Source organism: Myotis yumanensis, unplaced genomic scaffold, assembly GCF_028538775.1.
Source record: "Myotis yumanensis isolate MYYU_CA2020_CCGP unplaced genomic scaffold, mMyoYum1.0.hap1 SCAF_1, whole genome shotgun sequence".
Lineage (NCBI taxonomy): Eukaryota > Metazoa > Chordata > Mammalia > Chiroptera > Vespertilionidae > Myotis > Myotis yumanensis.
This window is the reverse complement of record NW_027223752.1, coordinates 97,089,501-97,106,346: the sequence shown is the minus strand read 5'-3', so window position 1 is coordinate 97,106,346 and position 16,846 is coordinate 97,089,501. Positions and strand designations below refer to the sequence as shown.

The window sequence follows — 16,846 nt, the reverse complement described above, 5'->3', positions numbered from 1 at the left end:
TAATATGAAAAACATAATCTTCAAAGCATCAAAAAGCTAACAAGATGATGAACAGATAGAAGGTCAAAATCTAAGAAAAGGCCGGAATCTAGAAAGGTAAGTCCAGAATTCAAAGATGTTTTTATTCTCAGGATGTATGCTAAAATAGCTGCCAATTTGAGATGCACATATGCAACTTCCTGGGCCAAGGGTGACAGAAATTGAAGACCAGAATTTACCTGATCTACCTGAGGTGTCAAACCTGATTTTATATATATATATACATGTAAATGTTCAAAATATACAAGTATTCAAGGCTATACATTCAGGTTAAGAGTGAATGAAAGGAGGGACCCTTTCCCCCTCCCCACTAGGAATCTGTACTTGTTCTTCAATAAATCTCTACCTTTGAGATATATATATATATATATATATATATATATATATATATATATAGTGAATGAAAGGGCCTTGGCTGGTGTGGCTCAGCTGATTGGGCATCGTCCCATGCACCAAAAGTCACCACGCCTGAGTTGTGGGTTTGATCCCTGGTTGGGGTGTGTGCAGGGGGTGACTGATCAATGTTTCTCTCTCATATCCATGTTTCTCTCTCTCCTCCTTTCCTTTTCTCTTTCTCTAAAATCAATAAAAACATATATATGCTCACAAAACAATCACATGTGTCAAAAAAAGGAGTGAAGAAAAGAAAATTAACCTTTGTGTAGATTTTCAGCTTGGGCTTTATCATGAGGGTGGTCAGAGAAACACAAGCCTCAACCTTATATTAAGGCTGTCTCTGAGTGGTAAAGTTCCCCGGTTCTGACAAAAAAATTTTTCCTGGAGGAAGTAACCACCATTCTGTCTCAAATATTTCCTAAAACTAATGTCTTAAATATAATGATAAACATTTAAAGACAGATACACAAAGAAACAAAACACCACAAAATAATAGATTAGAGAAAAATTTAAATTCTAAAAAGAAAAACACAAAACCAAATTTTAAAACTACAGTAGCCCTGGACAGCATCCCAGTGGTTAGAGCATCGGCCTGTAGACCCAAGGGTCACTGGTTCAATTCCCTGTCCAGGGCATGCACCTGGGTTTCGAGTTCATTCCCCAGCCTCAGTTGGGGTGTGTGGGGGAGGCAACCAATGGACAGACGTTCCAACTGCAGACTTCCCACTTTATTTTAAAGAAAATTCTAAAGGACATACTTTATGAAGACGGTAGGTAAAATGATTCCAGAAAGAAAGCTCTGAGTTCAGAGGTTCTCAACCTGTGGGTTGCGACCCCTTTGGCAGTCGAACGACCCTTTCACAGGGGTTGCCTAAGACCATCCTGCATATCAGATATTTACATTACGATTCATAACAGTAGCAACATTACAGTTATGAAGTAGCAACAAAAATAATTTTATGGTTGGGTCACAACATGAGGAACTGTATTTAAAGGGCCAGAAGGTTGAGAACCACTGCTCTGAGATGCTAGAAAAAGAAAATAAAAAAGAAAGAACATTAAATACATGGGTAAAATGTAAGGAATAAGGTAAAATGATAATATTTAGATGGTTTTAAAAGATAAGTATAGAAGAGAAAATGGTGGCTGAATACACAAACCTTTCTTGCACCTCCTCCCAGGGCCACACTGGAAATAAAACTAAAGTGGGAAACACACATCCAAAATTACCAAGTGAGGTCCAGCTGAGGAGGAGACATTGAGCAGGGAAGAACAGAAAACACCTGGAGACTGGTAGGAAGGGAGAGGTTGCAAGAGGGACTAATCCATCTTCCATGGGCTGTAGGCCAAGAGTGAAGAGGGATCTTTTGGCTACAGGAGGGTCTTTTCCTTTAAAAGATCAAGGCCTCCCGGAACCCGTGCTGGGCTTCCCAGCACTGAGCTGTTACTGTAACTCATGTAACATCCAGCTGTAAAAGGTCGGGAGTCTGGAGCCAGTAGACTTGAGCTGGTCAGAGAGAAAGCCTTGGTTTCTGTTGTGTTTGTTTGTTTGCTTGTTTGTTTGTTTGTTTTTAAAATACAGATCACAGGAGTTTCATTTGCAGCTATTCACTGGAGGCGTTATTGGAGGGAGGGCAGTGTGGACTCAAGTTGCATAAGGCAGTGGTTCTCAACCTGTGGGTCGCAACCCCTTTGGTGGTCGAACGACCCTTTCACAGGGGTCACCTAAGACCATCCTGCATATCAGATATTTACATTACGATTCATAACAGTAGCAACATTACAGTTATGAAGTAGCAACAAAAATAATTTTATGGTTGGGTCACAATGTACTGGGCTGCATATCTGGCACTTTGGCCAGACGGGGAGCGCTGTGCTGTCTGTTCCTAAAACACATAGATAGGAAGGTACTGACATCAGGCCAGGCCTTGAGATATGGTCTCATGGCCCCTTCTCAATATGCTGTACTCTCTGTTCCTAAAACACATAGATAGGAAGATACTGATACTATACTGTGTCGGGAATTAAGGTTTTGTAACTTTGTGGTTTTTGCAAATAAAAATACTGTAATTCCTGTAGTCTGCGCTGCAGTTCAGCCTTTGCTTCGGGAGGGTGCTGTAACTGTAGTCAGCTGGCCAGCTTAATAAAGGCTCTTAAATTTAAATTCTGAGTCAGTGGTCTATCTCGCTGAGTGAACCCATAACAACATGAGGAACTGTATTTAAAGGGCCAGAAGGTTGAGAACCACTGGCATAAGGAGAGGCTGGGGCAAGAATCATTGGGGGAGACGTGGAAAAATAGCAGCCAGGAGTCCTGCATTTGGGTATACCCACTCCCCAAACTGAAACAGCCATTTTTCCTGAAAGGAGCTAGCCCCTCCCAGAAGCCACAGCTAAGGAAAAGGAAAAAAACACCACCTGACACACCCTCAGGAGCCCTGACAGCCACACCCAACATCTTGAGTTTCACAGAGGAGACAAGCCTAGGGGTTTGAACAGTCTTAGGAAGCAACAATGACTAGACTGGGGATGGAGCCATCCACCCCACTATCCAGGGTACCTGACTGATGCTTCCCCTGAATGGGAAAGCTGATAGGAAAGGTTTCCAGGTGACCTCACTGGTCTTCACACAAGGATCTCTGCCCCGCCAAAGGCAAAGTAATATTCTGAAACACTAGCAGAGGAGTAGCTCTAGCACAGGGATACACACCCACCACTTTCCCTGAGATCTAAACAATACCTCCCCCTCATGGGAGACCCAGAGGTCTAGACTCCCAATTCTTCCTAAAGCCCTTTCAGAAACAGACATTTGAGTGATTAAGATTGACAGCTGGCTGGCAGGCAAAGGAGAGGGGAGGTGGAGACCAGGGAACCTGGGGAAACTCACTAATCCAGCTTTGAGGCCCATGCTGTTAAAAAAAACTTGCTTTAGCCCTAGCAGGTTTAGCTCAGTGGATACAGCATCAGCCTGTGAACTGAAGGGTCCCAGGTTTGATTCTGGTCAAGGGCAGGTACCTCAGTTGCAGGCTCCTGGCCCTAGGCTAGGGCATGCAGGAGGCAACCAATCGATGTGTCTCTCTCACATCGGTGTTTCTCTCTGTCTCTCCCTCTCCCTTGCACTCTCTCTAAAAATCAATGAAAAAAATATCCTCAGGAGAGGATTTTTTTTAAAAAAATTGCTTTAGAGGGCAACTTGGCTCCTCCTACATGCAGCCAAGTCCTGTGGAGACAGACACAAACTGTGGATCAGTTGGAGCTTCAAACAGGTTGCTGAAAACCAAAGGAGGACAGTTTCTGACAGTGGTTAGCAACTAAGTACTTCCTGGAAGTCCAAAATTGGCAGACAGAACAGTTGGCTGCAGTCAGAAGAAGAGCAGGATTCAAAGGGAGCTCCCAGGAGGCACTAAACTTTGCTAAGATGAATGCCACTTCACTTTTTTCTTTCTTTTTTTTTTCCTCTCCCCTTTTCTAATTTATCTTCTGTATCTATCTACTTTATTGATTTGATAGTATTTTAGTCTCTACTGTTTCATTCATATATCTAATTTTTCTCTTCCTTTTTCCTACTCAATCATTTTTTTCTTTTTCTCCTGCTTTTGTATCTTTTTTTTTTCTTTCTTATTTTGGGCCTACCTGCTTTCTCCTCTATTTTCCTTTTCAACTTTTTGTCTTATTCTTTTATTTTATACCATTTTCATTCTCCTAGACTTTATTCTTATTTTCTTTATCTCAACTCTTCCCCTTCATATACCTTTTTCTTCTCCCCCTTTTTTATGTTTTTTTGTTTTGTTTTTGTTTGTTGTTTTTTCCTCCTTATATTTTTTCTTACTTTCTTTTCTTCTATCATTCTTTTTTTTTTTAATTAATTAAATCTTTATTGTTCAGATTATTACATTAGTTACTCTTTTTTCCCACTATAACTCCCCTCCACCCAGTTCCAACCCCACCCTCTGCCCTCACTCCCCACCCACTGTCCTCATCCATAGGTGCACGATTGTTGTCTAATCTCTTCACTCACCCCCAAACCCCTTTCTCCCCCCCCCCAAGAATAGTCAGTCCATTCCCTTTCTATGTCCCTGATTCTATTACAATCACCAGTTCATCAGATTATTTATTCACTTGATTTTTAGATTCACTTGTTGATAGATGTGTATTTGTTGTTCATAATTTGTATCTTTACCTTTTTCTTCTTCTTCCTCTTCTTACAGGATACCTTTCAGCATTTCATATAATACTGGTTTGGTGGTGATGAACTCCTTTAGCTTGTTCTTATCTGTGAAGCTTTTTATCTGGCCTTCACTTCTGAATGATAGCTTTGCTGGATAAAGTAGTCTTGGTTGTAGGTTCTTGGTATTCATCACTTTGAATATTTCTTGCCATTCCCTTCTGGCCTGCAAAGTTTCTGTTGAGAAATCAGCTGACAGTCGTATGGGTACTCCCTTGTAGGTAACTGATTTTCTTTCTCTGGCTGCTTTTAGGATTCTCTCTTTGTCTTTTGCTCTTGGCATTTTAATTATGATGTGTCTTGGTGTGGTCCTCTTTGGATTCCTTTTGTTTGGGGTTCTCTGCGCTTCCTGGACTTGTAAGTCTATTCCTTTCACCAGGTAGGGGAAGTTTTCTGTCATTATTTCTTCAAATAGGTTTTCAATATCTTGCTCTCTCTCATCTTCTGGCACCCCTATAATTCGGATGTTGGTACGCTTGAAGCTGTCCCAGAGGCTCCTTACACTATCTTCATATTTTCGGATTCTTTTTTCATTTTGCTTTTCCGGTTGGGTGTTTTTTGCTTCTTCATATTTCAAATCTTTGACTTGATCCTTGTGACCCTTTGGTCTGCTGTTGGGAGTCTGTATAATATTCTTTATTTCAGTCAGTGTATGCTTAATTTCTAGTTGGTCCTTTATCACAACATCGAGGGTCTCATTAGATTTCTTGAGGATCTCACTACATTTATCGGCGGTCTTACCAGTCTTTTTGAGGGCTTCTAAACAGTTCTTTAAAGACCTTAAAAGTGTGGTTTTGAACTCTATATCCAACAGTTTGCTTTCCTCCAATTCTGTCATTTGTGTCCTGTTTCTTTGTCTCGGCATTTTTTTATGCTTCGCTGTGTCGATAGAGTGCCTTTCTGTGCTAAGTGTCCCAATTACCTAAGGTAGACACTCTTGGTGCACCCCCTTGCGGGCTTTGTGCACAGCCTTGTTGTGGTTAAGCCTTGATTGTTGTAGTTATCACTGTGAGGAATTGACCTCCAGGTCAATTGGCTGTGAGAATCAGCTGTGTCTGCGGTGGGAGAACTTCTGTGCTGGAGGCACCCCTCTGGGGCTAGACTTGCTTCGATGGGGCTTTGGTGCTCACTGAGTCTGCCTCCTGAGTGTGTCTTTTATGGTTCCACGGAGCTTAAAGCTGGATGGTCCCACTCTGACCTCTGGGCTTCCTGTCACTCTTACTATTTTTTTCTTTCTACTAATTCTCTCTTCTCTGGTGGTTACTTTTGTAATTGTTGTATGTTTTGGTTTTGTTTCTTTTGTTGCTGGCTTTGATATGTTGTATTTTGTCCTGTTCCATCAGCACATCCACAGAGCCACACAACGTGGTCAGTGGTGAGCCTCATAGTTAGCCAGCCTGAGAGGAGATTCCATTCATGAATGGAACAACAACATTCAAGACACAATTACAACAGGAAAACCAAAATAACTCAAACAAGGGGCATTCCTACAGCACCCAGCTCAGGAGCTCTAAGACACTGCACCACTGGGTCCCACAAAACACTTACTAGATAAGACCACCCCACAAAGTTTTGGAAGCATAGCAGTTTGATATAGAAACAAAGACAAAGGAACAGAAAAAATGGTGAGACAAAGAAACAATTCCCAAATGAAAGAAAAGGAGGAATTGCCAGAAAAAGGAATTAAATGAAATAATTCAAAGTAATGGTCATAAAGGTGCTCAACCAACTTAATGAGAACTACAAGTAACTTAATGAGAATATTCTAGAACTTAATGAGAACTACAGGAACTACAGCAGCATAAAAAAGAGGTAAAAACCATCAATAAGAATCAAGCAGAAATAAAGAATGGCATAGCTGAAATAAAAAATTCCCTGGAATCAATAAACAGTAGAGTATAAGTGGAGGACCAAAACAGCGAATTAGAAAATGAGTTAGAAAAAACACAAACTCAGAGCAGCAATTGAAAACAGAGCTTTGGAGCAACATAGAACATAACAATATTCACATCATAGGGGTTCCAGAAGTAGAAGAATCTGAGCAAGGAACAGAGAACCTGTTTGAAGAAATATAGCAGAAAATTTCCCTCACCTGGTGAAGGAAATAGTCATTCAAGTTCAAGATGAACCCAATCATGATGAACCCAAAAAGACCTACACTAGACACATCATAATTAAAATGGCAAACATGAAAAACTAAGAAACAATCTTAAAGGCTACAAGAAAGAGACTGAAAGTTACCTACAAAGGAGGTCCCTTTAGACCAGTGGTTTCCAATGTGTGGCACACACCCCGCAGGGGGGGATTTTATTTTTATGGGGGGCAATTTGAGAATTAGTTATTAACAGTGAATTTTTTGTATTTCTTATGTTTCTAGTAGCCTCACATAGAGTATATAAATATATATTGTGACATATTTAACATTTCAGTTCTCTATTATATGTTTTGAAACTTTATTCACTATTTTTTCATATCACTGAAGTGACATGAAAAAATATTATTATTATTATTATTATTATTATTATTATTTTAACAATTTCTTAATTTCTTCCTCAATACTTCAACTGTCCTTTCATTCTTTCTTTTCTTTCAAGGATACAATTTTCTTTGGAAGCTTGTTTATATCAAATTAATGGCCTTTTAGGCTTCCTCTACATGAATAGGAGTTCACTTTTTGAATAATAAGAATTATATGTTACAAGAAGCATTAGGATTTTAGAGATGCTTAGGTGGGGCATGGCCAAAAAAAGGTTGGGAACCACTGCTTTATATTGTCAGTTGATTGCTCAATAGAAACAATTCAGGCCAGAAAAAGGTGTCATGAAGTACACAAAGAAATGAAAACCAAGGGACCAAATCCAAACTACTCTATCCAGCAAGGCTATCATTCAAAATCAAATGTGAAATAAAGAGCTTCACAGACAAAAAAAGCTAAAGAGTTTATTACCACTAACTCAGCACTTCAAGAAATGCTAAAGGGACTTTTGAAAGAAGAAGAAATACAGAGACAGAGGGCAACAGAGCCGTAAAGAATGAAAATGGCAATAAATAAGTGCCTATCTATATTATAAAAACCCAGTGGCCCTAACGCCGTAATGACCAAAGACCAGCGTGGGTGGGTGGGGCTGCGATATTTCATACACTGGGCTTCTAATCAATAATAACCTTAAATGCAAATGGTTTAAATATGTCAATCAAAAGACATAGGGTAGCAGGATGGAGAAGAAAACATGACTCATGCACATGCTGTCTATAAGAGACCAAGCTCAGAACAAATGGAAATGAAAAAAAAAAAAAAGCTGGGTTAGCAATACTAATATCTGACAAAAAAGATTTCAAAATAGAGATCATTACAAGAGGCAATGAAGGGCCATTTCATAATACCAAAGGGATCAATACAATAAGAGAATTTAACTCTGGTAAACATATATACACCCAATACAGGAGCACCCAACTATATAAAAAAAACTTATGGAGGATTTTAAGGGAGAGATAAACAGCAATACAGTCATAGTAGGGAACTTTAATACCCCAGTGGCATCAGTGAACAAATATTCTAGACAAAAAAATCAATAAGGAAATAGGGATCCTAAATGACATACTAAATCAGATGGAATTAATTGATATTTACAGAACATTTCACCCCAAAGCTATGAAATATACATTCTTCTCAAGTGCACCTGGGTCATTCTCAAAGATAGACCACATATTAAGACACAAACTAAGTCTCCACAAGTTCAAGAAGATTGAAATTATGTCAAGCATCTCCTCAGATCACATAGCATGAAATTAGAAATCAACTACAATAAAAACACTCAAAAATCTTCAAACACATGGAGGCTAAGTAGCATGTTATTAAATAATGAATGGGAAACCAAGGAAGAAATAACACTTCCTGGAAACAAATGAAAATGAACACATAACAACCCAAAATCTCTGAAAGCAGTCCTGAGAGGGAAATTCACAGCATTACAGGCCTACCTCAAAAAAACAAGAAAAACTGCTGATAAACTATGTAACACTATGACTTAAAGAATTAGAAAGAGAACAACAAGAAAAGCCCAGAATAAGTAGAAGGAAGGAAATAAGAAAGACTACAGTGAATTCTTCCAAATTTTCAAGATTATTTCTATGCTACCTATCAATTCCAACATATTTAAAAGGATAAACTGCTGTTCAATTAACATTATGAAGCAAGAATAATCCCAAGAGCAGAATTCAACTAAGGTAAAAAATAAACTACTTGCAGGTTTCACTCATAAACATATATTAAAAATAAATTATTGCCTAACATAATTCAAGATACTATTTGAGAATAATACACTATAATCAAGTAATACAAGAAATATAAAGACATTTCAATATTAACATCTTAATCATATAGTATCAATAGGACAAATATGAATGTGATTCCATCCCTGTCTTAGTTGCAGAGAAGCTAAGAGGTAAATTGATGACCCCATTTCAAGCAACAGATATGAACAGAATTTCTTTGTTTTAATCTTATCTCTGACTTTATTATGCTATTATTCTTATTATGTATTCCTGGTGATATCCTTAACTATTTTGTTTTATCCTTTTCTTATATGTTTTAGTAAGTTGCCTAATTTTGTGCAAATAAAATAATACTTAAAATAATTTAAGAGGAAAAAATAAGGAAATAAAAAAGAGTAAAGGAGAAAGAAAAGAAGAAGGAGAAAGAATATTTAAGAATGAAAGAAAATAGACCAAAAAGTAGATGGTAGTTGTCTTGAGGGCAAAGATTAATAAATGATTTTGGTTTTGTTCTCTGGATTTTTCTAATTTTTAAAATAATTGGTATAACATAAAATTAGAGCAAACAAACAGTATTTGGAAGAAAAAATTAATAATTATATTGGGTAGTATGGGAAAAAAATTTTAAATTAAACAAACTAAAAATGTACTTTTAAAAGCAAATGAAAATACCATGAAGATCTTCTAAACAACCCAAGTAGTCTTATATCTTGGAACAACAGTCAAATTAAATATCCTGTCAAAAAGAAAATTTGACTGGCTAACGTACATACATTTTTTATATGTAACCTATATATATAAAAGGCTAAGTTGACTTGCACATGTGCGATACATATAAAGTTTTCACTGGCGCCAATTGCACGCATGTATTTCAATCTGTCATTGTAAATCGTGAATTTGGTTGACACTTCTATTATAGAGAAAGGGTGAATAGTGATATTATGTATTATATATGTAATTTCTATAGTACAGTTTGCTCATTCTTAATTATGACAACAGTTGTCTGACAAATTACATAGCAACTGTCCAGTAAAATTTAGTCTAATAATCAATTATTAAACAACAAAAATAGAGAAAATTTATTCAGTATGTTACCTCATATTTTGGATACAGTGTTTTCTTCATGACAGATACAGGAACAGAGAATTTGGGTGAAGCTGGTTTCCAAAACATCTTCGTAATTCCTGGATAAGCAGACACCTTTGAAAAGAACATAAAAGGCTCTTAAAAACTAACAAATGGTCCCTGAGGAAAATACTCAAGCTCCTATCAAAATCATATCTAGTTGCCCAGAAAATGAGGTGATTCCACAGCCTCTGGAAGTCTAGAAAAAAACTTTTCATAACCATCAGATTAGCAAAAATGTAAAGTTGGCAATTCCAAGTGGTGCCCAGAGTGTGGGGAAATTAGAAGAACTACACTGGAAGCAAATTGGTCTTTTCTTTTCTTTTTTTTTTTTTTTTTTAAATATATTTTATTGATTTTCCACAGAGAGGAAGGGAAAGAGATAGAGAGTTAGAAACATCGATGAGAGAGAAACATCGATCAGCTGCCTCCTGCACATCCCCCACTGGGGACGTGCCCGCAACCCAGGTACATGCCCCCGACCGGAATCGAACCCGGGACCCCTCAGTCCGCAGGCCAACACTCTATCCACTGAGCCAAACCGGTTTTGGCAATTGGTCTTTTCTAGTAAAATGGGAAATGTGCATGCCACATGATCCAGAAATTTCTCTCCACCTACATAGTATAAGGAAATTCATACCCACGTGCATAAAGAGATATGTATAAGGATGTTCATACTGCATATGAAATAGCAAAAAACAAGGCCAAATCTCAATGTCCATTAATATAGAAACAGATGACTAAATATGGTATATTCATATAACTAAACAGTAATAAAGCTGTTCAAGCACAAATAGTATAAACCAGTGATGGAGAACCTTTTGAGCTCGGCATGTCAGCATTTTGAAAAACCCTAACTTAACTCTGGTGCTGTGTTACATATAAAAATTTTTTGATATTTGCAACCATAGTAAAACAAAGACATATTTTTGATATTTATTTTATATATTTAAATGCCATTTAACAAAAAAAAATCAACCAAAAAAATGAGTTTGCGTGTCACCTCTGACACGAGTGTCATAGGTTCACCATCACTGGTATAAGCCATAGATGGATCTTAGCAGTATAGTATTGATAGTAAAATAAGCAAGTTTTAGAAAGAGGCATACAAAATAGTGCCTTTATATAAGTGTATATAGAACACACAGAACTACGTATTTATTGTTTCAGGTCACAAATACACCTATCTACACTAATAAAAGACAAACATGCAAATTGAACATACCTTCACTATGCCTTAAGCCATGCCCACCAGCCAATCAGAGCGACTATATGCAAATTAACCCAACCAAGATGGCGGCCAGCAGCCATGAAGCTGGAGCAAGCAGGAGGTTTGGTTGCCCCAATGATGGAGGAAGCCAAGCTTCCCGCCTGCCGCACCGGCTCTGAGCTCCACTCAAAGCAACAAAGTTTCAATTATAGAAGGTAAATAAACCCCAGATACCTGCTTTCAGCCAGCCGTGGCCACGGAGCTGGAGCGAGCAGGAGTGGGTTACCCCTGGTGATGAAGAAGCCAAGCTTCCCTCCCGCCTGCCCTGGCCGGCTCTGAGGTCCTCTCAAGGCTACAAAGTTTCAATTATAGAAGGTAAATAAATCCCAGAATTAAAAAAAAAAAAGGAGAGGCTGGGAGCTTCAGTCGCTGCGGGGCTTGGCCAGCCTGAAAATGGCCCTCAGCCCCTCACCCAGGCTGGCCAGGCACCCCAGTGGGGACCCCTCACTCAAAAGGGGGTGTGGCCAGCCTGAAAACAGCCATCAGCCCCTCACCCAGGCTGGCCAAACCTCCATGGGGTGAGGGTCCCCACTGGGGGGGCTTGACCAGCCTGCAAAAGCCATCATCCCCTCACCCAGGCTTGCCAGGCACCCCAATGGGGACCCCCACCCTGAAGGGGGTGTGACCAGCTGCAAACAGCCATCAGCCCCTCACCCAGGCTGGCCAGGCACCCCAGCAGGACCCCCACCCGGATCTGGGATACCCTTCAGAGCAAACCAGCAGGCCCCCACCTATGCACCAGGCCTCCATCCTATATAATAAAAGGGTAATATGCAAATTGACCCTAATAGTAGAACGATGCTCAATGCAGGAGCTGCCCCCTGGTGGTCAGTGTGCTCCTACAGGGGGAGCTCTGCTCAGCCACAAGCCAGGCTGATGGCTGCCAGTACAGCAGTGATGGTGGGAGCTTCTCCCGCCTCCTCAGCAGCGCTAAGGATGTCCGACTGAAGCTCAGGCCTGCTCCCCGCTGGCAAGTGGACATCCCCCAAGGGCTGCCGGGCTGCCAGAGGGATGTCTGACTGCCAGCTTGGGCCCGATCCCCCGGGGAGTGGGCCTAAGCCAGCAGGTGGACATCCTCCGAGGGATCCCAGACTGCAAGAGGGCATAGGCCAGGCTGAGGGATCCCCCCCAAGTGCACAAATTTTTGTGCACCGGGCCTCTAGTATATATATAAAACCCTAATATGCAAATAGACCGAACGGTGGAAGAACTGAACAACTGAACAACCAAACAACCGGTCATTATGACGTGTGCTGATCTCCAGGCGGTGCATGCGGAATATGGCGAGTGTTGGCAGCAGGCAGCAGAGCATGGAACATGGCAGGTATTGGCCGTGGAGGGATGGTGGAGCAGGTGAGTGGGGATGATAGACCACGGTGGGATGCCGGTTGCTGTCATCGGGGCGAGCCTCTGGTGGTTACTAAAAATTCATTGCTCCTGTGCGCCATGGTCCTGCTGGGCACTCACACCTGCTGCTGGCACCAGCCCCACTTGCACCCACTGTCAGCACCCAGTGCAGGCCCTGATCGCTTGACACTGTCAGCAGGTGCAAGCAGCGGCTGCCAGCCCCGATTGCCCTTCAGGGTTTCTTCACTTCTCCCTGCTCCTAAGGGGCAACTGGGGCCAGCAGCTGCCTCTCACACCTGCTGCCAGCAATGGTCCCACTTACACCCGCTGTTGGCGCCAGCCCCTATTGCTACACACTGTCAGCGGGTGCGAGTGGGGCTAGCGTGGTCAGCACATGGGAGTGGAGGCAGCAGAAGCAGGCCTGCTGGCAAACAGGGGACCAGGGGCCACAGCAGGATGGGCCAGGCAGAGGCTTAGAGGATGGGCTGAGACCCACCCCTGTACCCACCACAGCCTCATGGCCCAGTTCCTTTCAAGGTGCACAAATTTGTGCACTGGGCCCCTAGTTAAAGTATAAAATCAGGGACTAGAAAGACCACAATTGTAAGAGAGACTACCCTTGGGCAAGGAGGAAGAGAAATGGAACTAGGAAGTACAACCAAATGTTCATATTTACAAATTCTTCATAATATGTCCCCAAGTATGTCTTAGTTTAGTTTCTGTTTTTATTTATGTTTTTAAAACTTTTCCCAAATAAATATTAATTAGGCATAGGGGAATTTTTACAGAGGTGAAATTATTCTCTATGATGGTGGCCGGCAGCCACAGAGCTGGAGCAAGCAAGGAGGCTTGGCTGCCTGGGCAATGGAGGAAGCCAAGCTTCCCGCCTGCCTTGAGCCAGCTGTGGCCTCTGCTCATGGCAACAAAATTTCAATTATAGAAGACAAATAAATCCCAGATACCTGCTTCCAGCCAGCCTCCACTGGGAGCTTGGGTGGCTGGGGGCCGTGGCCAGACTGTAAACAGCCATCAGCCCCTCACCCAGGCTGGCCAGGCACCCCAGTGGGGACGCCCACACTGAAGGTGCTGTGGCCAGCCTGCAAACAGCCATCAGCCCTTCACCCAGGCTGGCCAGGCACCCCAGGGGGAACCCCTACCCTGAAGGGGCTGTGGCCAGCCTGCAAACAGCCATCAGCTCCTCACCTGGGCTGGCCAGGTACTCCTATATAATAAAAGGGTAATATGCAAATTGACCCTAACAGCAGAATGTCTGGGAATGACTGGTCACTATGACACACACTGACCACCAGGGGGCAGATACTCAATGCAGGAGCTTAGGCCTGATCTCCGCTGGCAAGTGGACATCCCTCAAGGGCTCCCGGGCTGCCAGAGGGATATCTGACTGCCAGCTTAGGCCCAATCCCCCAGGGAGTGGGCCTAAGCCAGCAGGTAGTCATCCCTCTAGGGGTCCTAGACTGCGAGAGGGCACAGGCCAGGCTGAGGGACCCCCCCGAGTGCACAAATTTTTGTGCACTGGGCCTCTAGTGTGTGTGTGTGTGTGTATAAAATATGCAAATGAGGTCAGGACTCCATAACAGTCATGACCAGCTCAGGAGGAGGAGCCAGGCGTGGCCCCAAGCCTGAGAGAACAACACACAGGCATGGCCCAGAGCCTGAGAAATCAACACGGATGGGCACCTGCTCCGAGCCTCTGTGGTGGGGCTGGGGGCAGACCCACAGCAGACACACACACACACACAGAAACACACACACACACACACACACACACACAGGGCACCTGCTCTGAGCCTCCACAATGTGGCTGAGGCAGCCCCCCAGCGGACACACATACACAGACACACACACACACACACACACACACATACACAGGGCGCCTGCTCCGAGCCTCCGCAGCCAGACTGCAGCTTACACCCGCTCCCCGTGGACCTAAACTGTCAGGGAGGGGGCCTAAGCCGTCAGTGGGACATCCCTGAGGACTCCCAGACTGTGAGAGGGGGCAGGCTGGGCTGAGGGATGCCCCCGCCCCAGTGCATGAATTTCATGCACTGGGCCTCTAGTATAAAACTAAAGGCCAAAGAAACTGTACACAGCTGATAAAGTGCATTCCATAGGAATATGGGTTAATAATTCTGATACATCTATACATGTACACTTCTATACTGGAATTGAGCAATTAAGTAAATGGATGGAGAATGATAGGACCCAGGTTTGTCACTGTTGGAGTAAGAATTTAAAGATGAGCAAGGGAGGAGGCTAGAATGATCCATGTGGTAATGCACTAGAGTTGGAGACAGCAGTATGAACTCGTGTTTTAGACATGAATGGTGACATATAAAAACAGTTTTAAATATGTGTGTTTTATAGGTGTTGGTATACACATGTGTATTTCCTTGCTGTGTCAATTGAGACACAGTGCCAACAAGCACACCTAATGCCCAGATCTTTACATTAATTACAGTTTTTAATAAAGAAAACTGGGGCTTCCAGTAGAAATTGCTAAATGTATGGACTGAGGCAAGAAATGTACAAGATGAGCCTAGAGTTTATTGTATTGCCAGAAATTAAGAGTTTTCCAAAATCCTTCAGTGGTGGGATGTGTTGACAGACATACTAGTAGAAGCAAGTGAAGGAGCTCTCAATGACCAGAGCTTGAACTATTTTAGCAAAATAATAATAAATACTATTGGATTATAATTCAAAGTATAACATAAATATCCATGAGTCATAGTGATATAAATAATTGAATATAAAACGAAAGCATAGACAAAGCTCCTACACAGACAAATTTATTTTTTGTATATACTGGGCCCTCAAGGAGGCAGAGCATAACTCCACATGGCTTAAGTGTGAGCTGCACATAGTGACTTCCTCCAAAGAATGCAGTATGGAAACGGGGGAAAAAGAAAAACTTCACAATGATGAAACCTGGCAAATGCTATCTTAGGCAGGTAATCGAGGTTAACATCAACAGTGATAATTCATGTTGATATTATGAAACCTGCAATGACGCAATGAAAATGGCACCTTATGTCAGTGGTCTTTCTCCCCAAAATCACCTCAGGCAAATCCTAATTGGGGGGCATTGTACTAAGTATTTGACCAAATACTCCCCCAAACTGTCAAGGTCATCAAAACCAAGAAAGATTCAGAAACTGTCACAGCCAGGAGAAGCCTAAGGAGACATGACAACTGAATATAATTGGTAACTTGGATGGGATTCTGGGACAAAAAAATGAACATTATGTAAAAACTAAGAAACCTGGGTGAAGCATGGACTTTAGTTAATAGTAATTTTTAAATATTGATTTTAACAAATATAGCATACTACTGTAATGGTAAAACACAATAGGAATATATTCTCTCACTGTCCTGGAAAATAGCAACCCAAAGTCAAGGTGTAGGAGGCTCCATGCTCCTTCTGAAGGCTCTAGGGAAGAACCTTCCTTCCTCTCTAGAGCTTCCAGTGGTTGCCAGCAACCTCCGTGTTCCTGGGCTTGCAGCTGCATCATTTCATCTCTGCCTCCATCACCTGGCCTTCTTCCCTATGTGTCTGTGTTAACATGGTGTTCTCTTCTTACAAGGAAACTAGTCCAGTCTTATTGGCTTTAGGACTCATCCTAAATCCAGGATGATCTCATCCAAAGATTTTTAATTAATCTACAGAAATTCTATTTCCAATTAAAGTCACATCCATAGGAACTGTGGGTTAGGACTTTTGGGTCCACTTACCAACCCACTATTATCACATTAGTAAGGGGGAAAGAGAGTGTGTAGTATATGGGAAATTTCCATACTGTCTTTGTAATTTTTCTGTCTAAAGTAATTATAAAAAATAAAGTTTATTATCTATAAAATAACACAGGCATACCTCCAAAATATTGTGGGTTTGGTTCAAGACCACAGCAATAAAATGCATATTGCAATAAAGTCAATCACATAATTTTTGGTGTCACAGTCATATAGAAGTTATTTTTATAGTATACTGTAATCTATTGTGTTCAATAGCATTGTATCTTATAAAATAATATATAGACCATATTTTTTAAAGACTTTATTACTAAAAACTGCTAACCATCATCTAAGCCTTCAGCAAGTCATAATCTTCTTGCTAGTGGAGGGTCCTGCCTCCACGTTGGTGGCTGCTGACTG

General features: G+C 41.5%; 1 protein-coding gene across 1 annotated transcript in view; it reads right to left on the bottom strand.

Annotated features, from left to right (window-relative positions):
* Window positions 1–16,846, bottom strand: part of LOC139009894 (uncharacterized) — a 231,950-nt gene that overhangs the window by 44,259 nt on the left and 170,845 nt on the right. Inside the window, exon 8 of the mRNA XM_070414044.1 lies at window positions 10,030–10,134. Within this exon, the coding sequence (XP_070270145.1) occupies window positions 10,030–10,134 (105 nt within the window). The remainder of the gene's footprint in view (window positions 1–10,029; window positions 10,135–16,846) is intronic.